Source organism: Notamacropus eugenii, chromosome 2, assembly GCF_028372415.1.
Source record: "Notamacropus eugenii isolate mMacEug1 chromosome 2, mMacEug1.pri_v2, whole genome shotgun sequence".
NCBI lineage: Eukaryota > Metazoa > Chordata > Mammalia > Diprotodontia > Macropodidae > Notamacropus > Notamacropus eugenii.
In genome coordinates this window covers 269,084,954-269,100,669 of record NC_092873.1, presented here as the reverse complement: position 1 = coordinate 269,100,669, position 15,716 = coordinate 269,084,954, and the positions used below count along the sequence as shown (strand labels likewise).

Here is a 15,716-nt window from a genome sequence, read left to right as displayed (position 1 = left end):
AAGCCAGACCCATAAAAAATGCCAGGCTGAGACCTTGAAATACTATAAACTCACATGTCACCTCCCTGAGACCTCTGTGTTGGTGAAGGTCTCTCTGAGCTGTATCTTGAAGAAAGAAGGAATTCTAAAAGCAGAGATGAGGAGTGGTGCATGCTGGGCAAGGGAATGACCAATCCAAAGACACCGAGATAGGAAATGGAGTACTGCCTATGAGGAACAGAAAGTCCAGTGGGCCATAACGTGCGAAGGAAGTATTGTATAATGAAGCAGGAAAGACAGGTTAGGGCTAGGTGCTGAAGGGCCTTAAAATCCAAGTGGAGGAATTCCCATTTTATCCTAGAGGCCATAGGGAGCCCTGACATTTTATTAACTTGGATTTGGAGCTTTCAGTTAGCAAGTACTGACTGAAAAAATCTGTTATGGGTAGGAGGAAAGGAAGATGGAGGGAAAGGAAAAGGAATTGGCTAGAAACTGACTTGTAGCAATTGAAGTAAGCAGGGAAAATGTCTCTGGATTCAGTTTTTTATTTTATTTTTGTTATTGTTGCTTGTTTTCCAAGCTGCTGGGCCCAAAGTAGGTTGTAGATGCTTCCATACCAGAAACAAATCTGGCCTAATTTCAAGGGACCTACAAGGCATAGAAGCCTGGCATACAGGTCACTCTGACACCACCCTCTGATTAGGGAGGCACTGGGGACAAAGTCAGTCCTGGTTTTCCTTTCTTTGTATCCCTGGCCTAGCACAAAGCCTGGCACGTAGTAAGGACTTAAATGCCTGTTGATTGAATACCTTTGGTAGATCATAATAATCACAGTAACTGACATATATATATATACACATACATACATACATATATAGATAGATAGATACATAGATACATAGCAAAGCTTGCAAAGCATTTTTTAAGCTTTATTAGAAGAGGCAGACATTTATGGTTTGGGCAGCATATGTGCTGCAACCATGAATGGTTTGGGCAGCAAAGAAAAATCCCTCTAGCCCATATATCATCTATAGCACAGGGCTATCAGACTGTTTGAATCATTTATTTCATTGATTCATTCAACAAGCCATTATTAAGTGCATATTATTATATTCAGGCACTTTGCTTTTAGTCATTTGAGTCAAGAGATTGAAAACTCCAGCCCAAAAAAATGGAAATCTGCAAGCCTTTATCAGTTATTAACATTTTAGCCAGAATTAGGTTATCAGTTAAGCTATCAGACAACAAGACTCTGTGTGGATGGGACATAGAACAGGGGAAGGGTATGGTTCTGAACATTGAAAGCGGCCCTTTGGGGCTCAAGTGGGGAGCCCCAGTAAAAGGATAATGGTAGAAAAGGGGCATACTGGGGACTCTGGGATCCTGAGATGGGCAGTAAGAAGGGAGGAAAAGAACCTACCCAACCCCAAGAAGATGGAGAATACTGGACGCCAAAGTCCTGTTTCACAGTGTGGTCTGAGGCCAGCTGTGATCAAGGAGATTGTGGATATTTGTATTGCATCATCAGGGCAGACCTGCAGCTGGCCGAAGAAAGAGAATTAAGGAAACCTTCCTTCTAGTCCACTGTTTCCCTTCTTGTGTTTCAGTGTTTTGGTCTCCTGGGAGTGAACGGTGCTGGTAAGACAACCACATTCAAGATGCTCACTGGAGACATCACAGTGACCTCAGGAGATGCCACCGTGATGGGGAAGAGGTAAGTGCCTCAATTTGTGTGCAAGGGCCGGGACCCATGTGTGTTGAAGCACTGGTCCTTGGCCGCACCAAAGTAGGCCAGCTTAGGGAAGCCATTATGAGTGTCCTCTACCAGACAAACTCCATATCCACCATTATCAGGCCCAGAGAGAGTAAGTGAACAAGATCCTACAGGGACTAAGGTAGTAGACCCAAGATTTGAACTCATCTCCTCTGACTCTAGAGTCCATGTGCTACGCACTAGGCTATACCTACCTCTCCTATACTCTCTATTAATGATTAAGGGTAAGAAAATTCGTTTCCATCTTCAGTCATCTGGCTTCTCTGCCTAGTTCTTGAATGTCTAGAAAGTATGAAAGCTCCTAGTTCATTCTCTAAAGGATTTTCTTCCTTTTGTAACTTAAATTCATTTATGTTTTTAGTCAGAGCCTTGAAACCTCGGGTGACTCTTTTAACAGTGGGAGCCTCAAGAGGAGGGTTGTTGTACTCTCTCCCCCTGGAGTGCTGATATGAGGGGGCTCACTTCCTTGATACCTTCTCCCCAGTCTGGGCTGGGCACCACCCCACAAAAGAACCTAGTACTAGCACAGTCCTCTCCCTAGATAAGGAGATGGGATCCCCTGTCCTCTGTCCTGGTCAGTAAGATCATATCTAGAGCCTCCTCTACTCTTCTGGGCATCACCTTTCAGGAGGGGCATCGAGAAGTCGGAGAATATCCAGAGGACACTATCCAGGATGGTGAAGGGCCCTAAGTCTGTGTCACATGAGGACTGTTGGAAAGAACTGAGAGTATTCAGCCAGGAGAAGAGAAAATTGGGGGGCAGGTGTGATGGTGATAATGAGAGCTGCCTTCAAGTATTTGAAGGACTTAGAAGCATTTCAGGGTTTGATAATAATTAAGAATAGCTCCCACTGATATAACTCTTTAAGGTTTGCAGACTGTTTTACAAACATCTCATTTCATCCTCATGACACTCTGGGGAAGTAGATGCTATCAGTATGTCCATTTTGTTTATGAGGAAACTGAGGCAAACAGAGGTCAAATGACTTGCCTGGAGTCACACAACTAGTAGTGTCTGAGGTCAGATTTGAACTCAGGTCTTCATGACTCCAGAACCTGTGTTCTATCCATTGCACTACCTAGCTACCTCACTACCTAGACTTACTCTGTTTGACCCTTGAGTGTAGAACTAGGAGTGATGGGTAGGAGGTATAAAGAGGCAGATTTAGGTGTGGTTTCAGGCAAGATGTGCTAACAATCAGAGCTGTGCCAAAGTGGAACAGACTGCCTCAACAGGAAATGGGTTCCTTGTACATGGAGGCCTTCAAGCCAGGGATGTTGGCTTCTGGGCTGTGTTTCAATAGGGATTGCTTTGGAGCATGGGCTGGACTAGATGACCACACTGAAGGACCTTCCAACTCTTGCATTCTGTGATGTATGTGTCAAGTTCAAAGTTCTGAATTTCTGGAGTTAATTTCATTTCTAACCAGGGCTCCCTTGTCCTTGATTTCTAAAACTGGGCATACACCCCTAGCACTTGGGCAAAGGAAGGAAGCATTTTGTCTTTGCTCAGGTGTCCTCTTGAGATGCTTAAGAAGGGCTCCTCTCTCCCCTCCCCCCTCCCCTGCCGTAGCCCTCTAATCCACTTAGTGTTTCTGCAGCTAAAGATTCCTCCTTTTTCTTACAGCATTTTAACCCAAATTTCTGAAGTCCACCAAAATATGGGCTATTGCCCTCAGTTTGATGCTATCGACGACCTGCTCACAGGCCGAGAACATCTGTATCTCTATGCCCGTCTCCGAGGCGTTCCAACAGATGATATCAAGAGGGTAAAGTTTGGCTCATTATCAATGCTCTGGGGGGAAATATAACCCAAATCCATGACTATGGTCTTTCATCCAGGGCAGGGCAGGACAGGGCAAGATGGGGATTGGGCTCTGACAGGCTTCTTTATTCGTCAACTGAGTTAACATAGGTAAAATCCTTTGAAAACCTTAAAAGCATTTATAAATGCTAGTTACTCATTCACATCTTACCTCCTCAAGTCCAGAAGCTGCCAGTTCATGCTCACAGGCTCTGGTCACCAAGTAGTCACCAATGGGACCAGAGGTTAGATTTGGTTATTTTCAGGGCTTAAGCGAAACAGGATTGAGGCCTTTTATTTCTGTCATCAGACCAGATTGAAGTCTTGAGTCTAGAATGATTTCTTGCCTTTATAAAATTGGAGACCCTTTCCCTGATATAGTACCTAGCAACTTCCCTTCCCCCTTCCCTCCTCCCGCCCCAAGTGATCTGCAATCCTTAACCAATAGACTCCATGTCCTGACCAGGCATTTTCTCTGACTGTCCCCCATGCCCCAAATGCTCTCTCTCCTCATCTAAATATCCTGATTTCCTTCAGATCCCAACTAAAAGCCCACCTTCTCCAAGAAACCTTCTTTATTTCCCTCTAGTGTCGTCTGCATTTAGTTTGTTTGTACGTAGTGGTGTGTTTGTTGTCCCTCCTTTTAGATGGTGAGCTCCTTGAGGGCAGGGCCTGCCTTTTTGCCTTTCTTTGTTATCCCTAATGCTTAGCACAGCACCTGACCCATAGCAGGCACTTACTAAAAGCTAGTTAACTTAATAAACTCTTGTTGATGAGTAAATGGTGTAAAGGTAGAACAAAGTGGAAGAAGGAAACCAACATGGGTTCATGATGTAAGTTTGTGGTCTCTAGGTTTCCCTTGTCTCTCCTGGGAACATGAGGGCAAAGAAGAAAGAGTAACACAAAGTATTTCAAATATCTTGGCAAGGTGGGGAAAAAGCTAAATGCCTTTTATTTTGGGTTAGGATCGTGTTTGGCTACTTTGTGTTATTTGATTTTGTTTACTTGCTCTCCCCAATAGTTCCTTCTCCATCCTTATCCCAACCTCAGTACTTTGTACTAACCTGGTATACAAGGTGTCCCAAAAGTCTTAGTGCACTCGTACCCCATTGAAGCCTAAAACCGCACTAAGACTTTTGGGACACATGGTATACTTTGTATTTACTTCTCCATCTATACATTGTATCCCACTAGTAGAGTGAGTGAAGAGGTTGGGGAGAGTGGTTGGGTTTTTTTGTATTTGTATCCCTGGAATCTAATACAGCATATAGTCAACACTGTGTAAATGCTGATTGAATTGAATTTTAACAAAAAGGATTTCTGTCCTGGTCCCCTTTAATGCTTGTGCTTTCCCTCTGAAAAACCTTCTTTACTCTGTATTTTTTATGTTGTTTGCACATTGTCTCCTGCACAAGACTGTGAGCTCCTGGAGTGCAAGGGACGATGTTTTTATCTTTCTTTTTATCCCCAGAACTTAATACGTTGCCTAGCATACAGTAAATGTTTAATAAATGCTTGTTGACTTATTGATTTGCCTTTCTTCCCCAGGTAGCAGACTGGTGCATCCAGAGCCTGGGTCTATCTCCCTATGCAGATCACATGGTAGGCAGCTACAGCGGCGGGAATAAGCGGAAACTGTCCACGGCCATTGCTCTGATTGGCTGCCCACCACTGGTGCTGCTGGTAAGAGGTGCCAGTGAATCAGGGAGAAGGAAGGTCCCTGCAGCATGGAGACTCAAAGGCTCTACTCCCATCAAAACATCATTCAGTTCAAAGAAGATGTCAATGACTTAGGCCAGTAGTTCTAGAAAACAGTGACTCAACTCATCTTCAATAGTTTATTTAAAAGAAAAACACTTCCATTTAAGTTAATGGTACAGGAATATGGATATGAATGTTAAGAGTCCAGCAATATTAAACATGAAATACATTTTGTATAAATATATATTTTATGTATATACCTACCTGAATATATGTATATGAAGAGAATGTGGCTTAGGGAACAGAGAGAGAGCTGGCCTTGGAACCAAGAAGATGCAGATTCAAGTCCCATCTCTAACACACCCTGGCTGTATGATCCTGGGCAAGTCATTAGCCTCTCATACTTTAAACAACTTTTTAATTGATAAATTGCAGAGCAGGTGTCTACCAGCATTGGTAGAAGAAGCTCTCTCACCAGGGAATTCCCTAAACCTCTGAAATCATGGGTCCAGCATGTACACATGTGCATACATACACACAAGAGGCACTATGATGGAGTAGGCAGAGCACTGGCTTTAGAGTCCGTAAGACCTGGATTCAAATCCTGCCTCTGACACCTGCTGTCTGTGTGACCTGGGCAAGTCACTTAACTTCTCAGTTAAAAAGACAGATCTCTAAGACTAGAAGTTGCAGAGAAGGTATCAACCTTCATTGATAGATAGAGTCACCTCACTGGGAATTAATTCTCTGGACCAATGAAATCATTGGTCTAACCCGGGGATGGGGAACCCATAGCCTCAAGGTCACATGTAGTCCTCTAGTCCTCAAGTACAGCCCTATCCAGGGCCTCATGTGGCCTTGAGGCTACAGGTTCCCCACCCCTGGGCTAACCCTAAATAAACAAATAGATATTTGGGTTTATTTGTATTTGTTCATATATATAAGATATAGTATGTATGATGTATTATATCTATGTATGCATGCATAGGTACACATATTTTTATATGACATATTTGGATTAATTACATTTTAAAATTCAACAAAATAACCCAGTTTCTTTCAGTTTGGTTCAGATCTTTGTATGAAAATATAACCCTCCTTACCTGGGATTCAACTGGGTACATCTCTTTGGCCGTTTGAGAGAATTTCCCAGTAGGGAGAGGGATTATTTTTGTGAAAAGGCCAACCCCGCGCCCCCCCACCCCAAGTTGGTCAGACACACAATACTGTTCTGAGCTCACAGACTACCCTATAGGAGGGGGGTAAGGCCTACTTTCACTATGATCCAAGGGTGCCAGCAGCCCTGGAACCACTCCTGGCTACTGATCCTTATCTGTGACTGCAAGAAAGGATAATGCATGACTCTTATTAAAACCAGGCAAACCGGAGTTCCTTGTAGTATTGAATCACGGGACCCAAGAGACCAGAGAAGTCTCTTAGACTGTCCCTCTACTCCGGGTAAATATAACTCACTCTGGCTTTTAAAGGCAGTGCCCTAAGCCTCACTCCTATCTTCAAATACGAGAGCTTCCCCACCATACTTTCCATTATTTTTTATAGCTTTTGCATGCACTTCTGTGGGTGCGTATTTGTTTCCCTGATAGAGCAGGACCTCCTTGAGACAGGGACGGCTTCATTTTGCCTTTTTGTATCTCCAGCACTTAGCACAGTGCCTGGCCTCATAGGTGAAATCACGTGATTAAGAACAGAGCCAGGACTAAACTTGTGATTTCAGTGATACAAGGAATTCCACCTACCAATGTGTTTTAGCATTCTTTCTGTAAGTTATATTCCAAAATATTACCTAATTTATTGTTAATAAATAGGTTATGTGACTTGCCCGGGGCCACATAGCCAGTCTATTTCAGAAGTTGAATTTGAACTCAGGTTTTCCTAGCTTCAAGGTAGCTTTGTATCCACCAAATCACACTACATATCTATTATACAGTTAATATTATTATATTAATAATTATATTGACAGCTAGGTGGCAAAGTGGGTAGAGTGCTGGACCTAACCAGAAGACCTGAGTTTAAAGCCAGTCTCAGATATTTACTAGCTGTGTGGCCCTGGACAAGTCACTTGACCTCTGCCTGCTTCAGTTTCCTCATCTGTAAAATGGGGATAATAATAATAGCCCCTCCTCCCAGGGCTGTTGTTAGATAATGTTTATAGAGAGTTTTGCAAACCTTAATATAAATGCTAGCTATCAACCTCATCATTATTATTACAGTTTCCTTATCTATAAAAACGAGGGGCTTGGCCTAGGTGGCCTCAGCCCTCCCCTGCGGCTCTGTGTTGCTGTATGAGAAATTTCTCCGGTGCTCTTCCTTCTCTCTTCCTCTATGTTTCTAAATTAGAGCCTTCATGTCAGTTTAGTTCATTCTTTTCAAGAGGCCTTAGCTCTCTATAGGTTAAAACTGCCTTGTAGCTATACTAGACTCTAATCAGGGGACACTTTGGGACTGGAAAGGCAGGGTTGATGATATGACCAGGAGAAGACTATTCAGCACAACTTTTTCCTCTCCCTCCCTCCCTTCCTCCTGTGCCTCCAGGATGAGCCCACAACAGGGATGGACCCGCAGTCCAGGCGACTGCTATGGAACACCATCGTCGGCATCATCAGGGGAGGGAGAGCAGTTGTCCTGACATCACACAGGTGAGAATTTTGTACCTGGGATGCAGGGAGGTTCAGGGATTGGGGAAAGGAGTATCAACACTGCTTCTTACCCCCCACTCTCTTCCTCTTCCCCTTTCTTCCCATCAGCATGGAAGAATGTGAAGCCTTGTGTACTCGACTGGCCATCATGGTGAGAGGAACCTTCCAGTGCCTAGGCACCATACAGCACCTCAAATACAAGTAAGGAAAATGTCACTCTGCAGGTGGGCAGGGCAACCTTGCTCTGAAGTGTCAGGGTCTTGTCCTCTCCATTCTCATCCCAAGGTGGAGACAGGTGGAGGATAGCAGAGACTGCACTGCCTCCCGCCAAGATGTGAGATAGACAATGCAGTGTAGCTACGAGGAAGGGCTTCATTCAGTGATCAAAAGTATGTAAGAGTCTAGCCTGTTTATCTAGGTGAGGGCAGGTCTGGCTATGGTGTATGGAAAGCCCTATTCTACCTGCAGTCAGGGATTAGGGATGGGCAAAATCTTTGCTTTCAACACACAATCAGCCAACCAAATCATTTTGTGTATGACTTGTATTTTTTTTCGTCTATGAACATATTAAATCTCCCCAGTTGAAAGTAAATTCTTGGAAGTCATGGAGTATTTTCTTTCTATCTGTATTCCCAGCACCAAGCACAGTGCCTGGCACACAGCAGGAATTTAGTAAGTGCTTGTCAATTGACTGACTGATATAGTAGGACCTTAATATAAATGCCTGTAGACTTGAAATTAATTTGTAATCCTGTGTTTGAGCTTGAAAGTTAGCAGAAGAATTTGGGAGAGGAGAGATGTTTTTCTTATTGCATCCTACTTCCTACTTGGGGAGAGCATCTCTGCTTATTGGCTTGCTGGCTTCTTTTAAGTCCCAACCAAAATCCCATCTTCTATAGGAAGACTTTCCCAGTCCCTCCGAACAGAGGGTAGTAAGAAGACAGGGAAACTATGTATGGAAGATTAGTGCTTGACCTGTAGTTAAGTACTGCTGGAGAGAACCAGAAAGTGCTGGTCACTTCTTATGACCTTGGTGTAATTCAACATCTGTTAAACACCTTCTACATACAGGGTGCTATATTATGTATTACAAGGTAGGTACAGATGTAAATGACTACAACCCCTGTCCTCAAAGAGCTCAGAGAATCTGCTTGGGGGAATGGAAAGGGTGCTGGATTTGAGGTAATAGAACCAGGGGTCAGATCCCAGATCTGCTACTTATTAGCTGAGTGACCCTGGGCAAATTATGTAACCATGTGTACCTTGATTTTCTCCTCTGTAAAGTGAGAGGGTTGGACTCAATGACCTCAGTGGCCCATCTAGCTCAAAATCTATGTTCTGATGATGAATAATCTAGTCTACACACCCATCAACAGTCTGGGATGTCCCCTTATGCCAGGCAAATGGTCTCTGACCCTTTCCTCTTGACACCCAACAAATCAGTTCACCAATGATAGAATAGGTAAGAGCATACATAGGCCTAAAGCTTTGGAGATCCAAGATCCTCTAGTCCTTCCCACTCATTTTACAGAAAAAGAAACTGAGGCCCAAAGAGGTTAAATGACCTTTCCATTGCTACACACACAGTAAATGGCAGAGCCAAGATTAAAGCCCAGGTCATAGGTTCAAGGATCTCCAATTAGAAGAGACCTCAGGGGCCATCCAATTCAACCCTTTCATTTTACCACTGAGGAGACTCAGTCGCAGCCGAGTTGAGGTAGAGGGACTTGACCAGGGTCCCACAGGTAGTAAGTGCTCCAAATGATAATAATAGGTAGCTTTGATATACGCTGTGGATAGCTCAGTGACTAAATATCTCAGCTGGATCTGAACTCAGGTCTTTCTGGTGCTCAGTCCCATGTTCTCCCCACCACACCATCTAGCTGCCAACTATTCAGCACTCCTTCCTCCTACCCTGTTAGACTTCCTGGGTGAGGATAGATGGAGGATTTTTCCTGAGCTGAAAAAGGAAAACCCCTCTTCTTCATTTTTCTGGCTTCACCTTGTACCCTTCGCTCCTGCATCTGAATCCTAGGTTTGGGGATGGCTACATTGTCACAATGAAGATCAAGCCCCCCAAGGTGGGCTTGCTTCCAGACCTGAACCCAGCCGAGCAGTTCTTACAGGCAAACTTCCCAGACAGCATACAGAGGGAGAGACACTACAACATGCTCCAGTACCGCATCTCATCCTCTTCGCTGGCCAGGATCTTCCAGCTGCTCATTTCTAACAAGGATAGCCTGTATATCGAGGAATATTCGGTCACACAGACCACACTGGACCAAGTAAGTCAGGGCCAGGAGCCCAAAGACAAGTCTCCATCAGACAGAAATGGAAAGCGCAACAAACTGAGAATTTATGCAGAGTCATATAGGACCTCAGAATTCGAGGGGACTCAATGATCCTGCAGTCTAGGTGTCAGACACAGCTCAGGGCAGCCCGAACAAGTTAAAATGTAATTGGGAAATAATCGACAGATAGTTGTGTTTGTTTCTGTTAATATCCTCAAAGAAACCCTTTAAGAAAGTAAAAACAAGGGTTCCTCTTCATTTACCTCACTCAGACAGTTTGTGCCCAGGTTCATACCTGTATTTTTCTGTAAATCTCAGGGATCCAGAGACAAATGCACAGTGCCAAACTCATGGTCATATCGGGGGAGCAGGGGGGAAGATGGGGATTTTGTTTTGTCCCCAATTTATTTACAGTAGAACGAGATGAATGCCTCAAACTGGCCTTGTTTCCGTTAAGTTGTTACTCAGAGTTCATAGTACCAGACGTAGGGCTGAAATGGACCCCAAAGGGTGTCTAGTCTAATTGCCTAATTTTAGAGAGGAGGAAAAGAGGACCAGGAAAGATAAGTGAATTATCCAAGGTCACACAGGTAGCATCAGGGTAGGATTTGAACCCAGGTCCATGATCAGTCCCCTTCCCACTAGACCAAACTAGAGCTGACCACATCTTCAGTCTCCCCAAGTCCTTTTGCTAAAACCATCCCAGCTTCAGCTGAGGAATATGAGAAGCAGTGGGACACAAGTGTCTGGGGATTTTGCAAGCCAATTACACAAACCACCCTCATGAGAACCAATCCAGTCCCTAGCACCTGGTGACCTTGGGCAAGTCACTGAACCAATTTGCCTCAGTTTTTTCCACCTATAAAATGGGGATAATAGTAGCACTTACCTCCCAGGGTTGTTCTGAGGCAGTTAAGTGGTACAATGGATAGAGTGCCAGGCCTGGAGTTAGGAAGACCTGAGTTCAAATCCAGTCTTGGACATTTCCTAACTGTGTGATCCTGGGCAAGTCACTTAACCTCTGTTTGCCTCAGTTTTCTTTTCTGTAAAATGAGGATGACAGTAATAGCACCTATCTCCTAGGGTTGTTGTGAAGATTAAATGAGATGATCATTTTACAATACTTAGCTCAGTGCCTGGTACGTAGTAAGTACTAGATCAGTGTTAGCTGTTATTGTTACATAGGATCGTAGATTTAGAGCTGGTAGGGAGCTTACCAGTCATTGGGTTCAACACCCTCATTTTACAGATGAGGAAGGTCACACTCCCACTAAGTGTTGGAGGCAAGATTTGAACACAGTTTTTTCTGACCCCAAATCCAGTGCCCTATCCATTATCTTACACCATGTGGCCTCCGTGGGTCTCAGTTTCATTTGTAAATGTAGGGGTGAATATGGGGAGTGCTTACTCTATGGCTTCTGAGGTATATACCCTAGATCTATGGTACTATGATCTAGTACCAAGTTCTGATCCAGGCAGGTACACCCCTATGTAGGCAGAGCTAAACCTTTTAAACTGAAGACCCTGTAGGGGGTGTACAAGCCCACTAGGTGACTGTTTCTTGGAATGCTTATATGTTGCTCTCTTTCTTCCTCCTGTGCACCCCCCAGGTATTTGTGAACTTTGCTAAACAGCAGACAGAAGAGGATGATCTTCTCTTACACCCCCGTGCAGCTGGAGCCATCCCAGATGTCAAGGTAGCCCCAGCTCCTCCCTCCCAGGATGGTGTATAGAGCAAGCCCTCTGCTCAGACAGGCCAGCGCAGGCCCAATGCACAGTCCAGGTCAGCCTCTCCGAAGGGCTCTTCCATACATAGACAGATCCAGTGGTGAGAGGGATACAGTCACCCTAACAAAGCAGCTTGAAATACTTCTGGGCAATGAGATATTTCATATGTATGTCAAGACACAATATGTCTGAATATGCAATACGTCTGAAATGAAAATACAGAGAGTAACGAATTTGTCTCTGGGTACTCACTTCCTTTAGCTGGAATTCACCCATTAGGTCAGGGGTTCTTAAATTTCTTCCTTTTTTAAAATCATGGAAATTTTTTGCAGTTTAATGAATGAAGTCTGTGCACCCCTGCAGGTGGTTGCCTACATTCATAATTGAATGAATTTCAGTTAGATGTTAGTGAAAATAAAGATGTCATTTTTTCTCCATCCAAGTTCGCAGACACTCTGAAATCTATCCACAGACCCAGGTTAAGACCCCCTACAAAGAAGGACAGAAACGGATGCACATAGGTCCTTTCCTTGTCTAAGCTCTCTTCTGTGTGAGATGTGAGGACCATAGATTTAGACCTGGAAGGGATAATGACATCTAAACTGACACCCTCATTTTACAGATGAGGAAACTGAGGTCCTGGCAGGTTGCCCAAGGTCACACAGGCGTATATTTCATGTTTAGCATAGTACCTAGCATATAGTAAGCACTTAATGAATGCTTTTTCATTCACTAAAGTATTACCCTCAGATACTTTGCTCATAATAGTTTTTACCCTTCTCTTGATAAATCCAGTCCAACCCAAGGAGCATTTATTAAGTGCTGACTGTATATATAAGGCCCCATGCTGGATGCTAGGACTACAAAAACAAAAAGGGAAATAGTGTCTGCCTTCAGGAAATAATGGTTATTTGGGAGAGCTGACTCTGTCCAGACGCTGCCCAAGGGCAGAGAAATGCCTCAACCCTGGAATGCCAAGCTTCAGGGAAAGTCTTGCCAGCCATGGGTTCTGACACATCACTCTGACTTAATTGATGATGATGATGATGATAATAACTTACATTTGTACAGCTCTTTAACCCTTTTAACAACAACCTTAGGAGGTAAGTGGTGCAAATCTTTCCTCTGTTTTATGAGAGTGACTCTTCGTACACAGCAAAAACTGTAGACTTTTGGGGAAACCAAATGCAGCTTTTGTATGCAAAAACTGAAGAACTAAAAGCCTTGTTTTGTATTTTATACTATGCAAAGATTCATAAGATTTGATTGATTTTCAGCCCAATGACTGTTACCTGGTGTTTTCATATTGACTTCAGAATTCAAAACATAGCTTTGACTTTATTATGTAGATCATCTTTACAAAGAGTTGCAAAAATCTTGCTGTAGAGCACTTATAGGGAAATAAATCTGTTGCAGAATAAATAGCAATTACATTTTCCGGTTTGTGTTATGACATCCTAAAATATTTTTTCCCCTTTAAAATGTCCCACAAACTAGGATGGGATCATTTCTTGCACAGGTTTATAAAAATCCTTCAAAACTTTCCCCTGAACAGATGGCAGAAGGTCAGCTCCCCAGGAGGTCCTAAAGCTGGCTGACTTCCCTCCACAAGAGCTGAGCTGAACTGTCCATTCAGGAATGAGAGATCAGTGTATTGGTTCAAGTACATTTGAAAACCTTGTTGAGACACGACCCTGGAAAATATCCAGAAGGATGACGATCCTTTGGTTTCCTCACAGCTTGTTTTATGAAAACAGGTTGAGGGTCACGTAGATGATCGAGTCAACCAGCAATGTTTTAAATGGATTATAATTGCATGTTTATGACCTGGACCCTCCAGAACCATGAGCTGCTCCAATCAGTGCCTGAGACCCATTAGGTCGTATTATCCACTTTCCCCAATAGCAGAATCCTTTTAAATTGCTTTCAAGATGGCTACAGCATTGGTTAATCCATGTGACATTCCCCCATGTCCTGGGCTCGTGCCATTGTGTTCTCACCCCCAAGTACGGTACATGGAAAGGTTTCTTCTTGAGGTAACATGTGACTAGACTATATGATCTATGGGATAAATATGTTCCATCTAGATGAGTCCAGGCTTTGCACTGTCCTTCCAGCTCAGATGGCTAGGCCCTGATTTAACAATTAAACCTCCCTACCTCTCAGTTTTTCTTTGCCCCTTCCACTCACACCCCATGCCCTAGTGGCAGAGGCCATAGCATTTCTTCATCGGCTGGAAAAATATCATTATCTGCCACCTCTGCATGAGTAAGACTTAGAGAATGTGGCACTGCATATTACCTCCCAGACCTGAGCACCAGAGGGCTAGGGGGCCCATCCCATTTATAAGATGGACTCTCCCTCATGGCTAAGCTTCTGTACTGCTCTTCTGAAACAAGAAATGATCAAACATCCTCCCCTGAAGACCTCCTAAATTATGGGAGTTTCCACAGACGGGAAGACTATGTCAACTTCCCTGGGCTTACAAACAAACAAAAAGGAAACAACCACCTATCCCTACTCCCGAAATACACCCAAAAAAACCCTTGCAAACTCAAAATATCATAGGGACGTGTTACCTTTTAATATGCACATATATATGCATAAAGGAATGTGTGCATATTTATGAATACACACACACACATATAGAATTATAGGACTTGGAAGCTGAAAGGGACCTTAGAACAAACATAATCCAGGCCTCCTTCCTTGCCAGGTGAGGAAACAAGAATATTCTATGACTTAACAGTGCTGACAGCCCCACCCAGTGCCTCAGTTTAGCTGTCTTTGAGAGAATTATTGCCAATTGATTAACTTTAAAAATTGATAAGTCACCACTTTTTTTAAGAAAACTCAGAAGACCAGGGCTCAAATGTTGTCTTTTCTGCCTTTAGGCCTGCTGAAGTGCCCACGTATCACTGCTGGCTTCCTACAGCAAGAAAGGAATGATTGGCATCCGGAGACTGGGGTAATCCTTGAACTCCCTTACATAAGTGCAGTGTTTGTCCTTTGCCCAGATTGTCATCTGAATGAAGCCAACCAGCGTGAATAATCCCACTGCAGCAACAACAAAGAAAGGAAGGAACGAAGGAGGGAAGGAAGAAAATAAGAAAAAGCAAGAGAAAAAAGAAAAGGAAAAGAAAGGAAAAAAAAAAGAAAAGAAAAAGAAAACAAAATCTATTTAATCTGTTGTGAGGCTCCCTGGAGGAGTGCAAAGGGCCACAATAGGACCCCTGTGGGAGAAGAAACCAAACAGACTTACCTGGGACACACTGAGTCATGACAGTGAAACTGATCCAGGCCCCCACCTGCAGCCAAACAGACACAGGAATGCTCCTCATCTAGTCCAGAGGTCCAGATTTACACTACTAGCAGACATTCCAGCTGACATTAGCATAGGACCTGTTTGCTTTTCAAGTTATCTATGTGACTCTGTTTGTTTACTGAGAGAGAATAAAAAGTGTACGTATCCACCACAAATAAGATGTCTGTATTTATTGATTTTCTTGATGAGGAATGAGTCTGTGTGGTTTCAAACACTACAACTTGCTGGCTTCACACACCCCTGCTTTTAGCATCATATCTCTGCTAATCCTGGCAAGATCAGGAATGAGGGGGTGGTGAGGGACTGGAGAGAACCTATGAACTAGCCTGGATCCTGCTCCCCACCCCACCTTGCTGGGTCTGCTTCTTACTGGTAAATCCTCAAAGGATAATAAATCTTCTCTGAGGCATCATGGGCATGCAGAAAGGCCACCCCTTCCTTCCCTTAGCTCTCCCTG

At 43.7% G+C, this 15,716-nt stretch overlaps 2 protein-coding genes across 6 annotated transcripts in view; one reads left to right on the top strand and one right to left on the bottom strand.

Moving 5' to 3' along the window:
• ABCA4 (ATP binding cassette subfamily A member 4) overlaps positions 1 to 15,414 on the top strand; it is a 200,937-nt gene extending 185,523 nt beyond the window's left edge. Inside the window, exons 44-51 of one of the 2 annotated variants that reach the window (XM_072644042.1) lie at positions 1,587 to 1,693; positions 3,381 to 3,522; positions 5,106 to 5,240; positions 7,812 to 7,915; positions 8,024 to 8,116; positions 9,951 to 10,200; positions 11,817 to 11,989; positions 14,829 to 15,414. In XM_072644042.1, the coding sequence (XP_072500143.1) occupies positions 1,587 to 1,693; positions 3,381 to 3,522; positions 5,106 to 5,240; positions 7,812 to 7,915; positions 8,024 to 8,116; positions 9,951 to 10,200; positions 11,817 to 11,939 (954 nt within the window). In that variant the 3' untranslated portion in view covers positions 11,940 to 11,989; positions 14,829 to 15,414. The remainder of the gene's footprint in view (positions 1 to 1,586; positions 1,694 to 3,380; positions 3,523 to 5,105; positions 5,241 to 7,811; positions 7,916 to 8,023; positions 8,117 to 9,950; positions 10,201 to 11,816; positions 11,990 to 14,828) is intronic. The other variant, XM_072644041.1, reaches the window with a different exon arrangement.
• The window catches only part of LOC140527253 (very-long-chain enoyl-CoA reductase-like), an 81,641-nt gene continuing 79,177 nt past the window's right edge, over positions 13,253 to 15,716 (bottom strand). For 3 of the 4 annotated variants that reach the window (XM_072644054.1, XM_072644051.1, XM_072644053.1), the window contains one exon: positions 14,850 to 15,242. In XM_072644054.1, the coding sequence (XP_072500155.1) occupies positions 14,850 to 15,242 (393 nt within the window). Of the gene's footprint in view, positions 15,243 to 15,716 lie in introns of all 4 variants that reach the window. The other variant, XM_072644055.1, reaches the window with a different exon arrangement.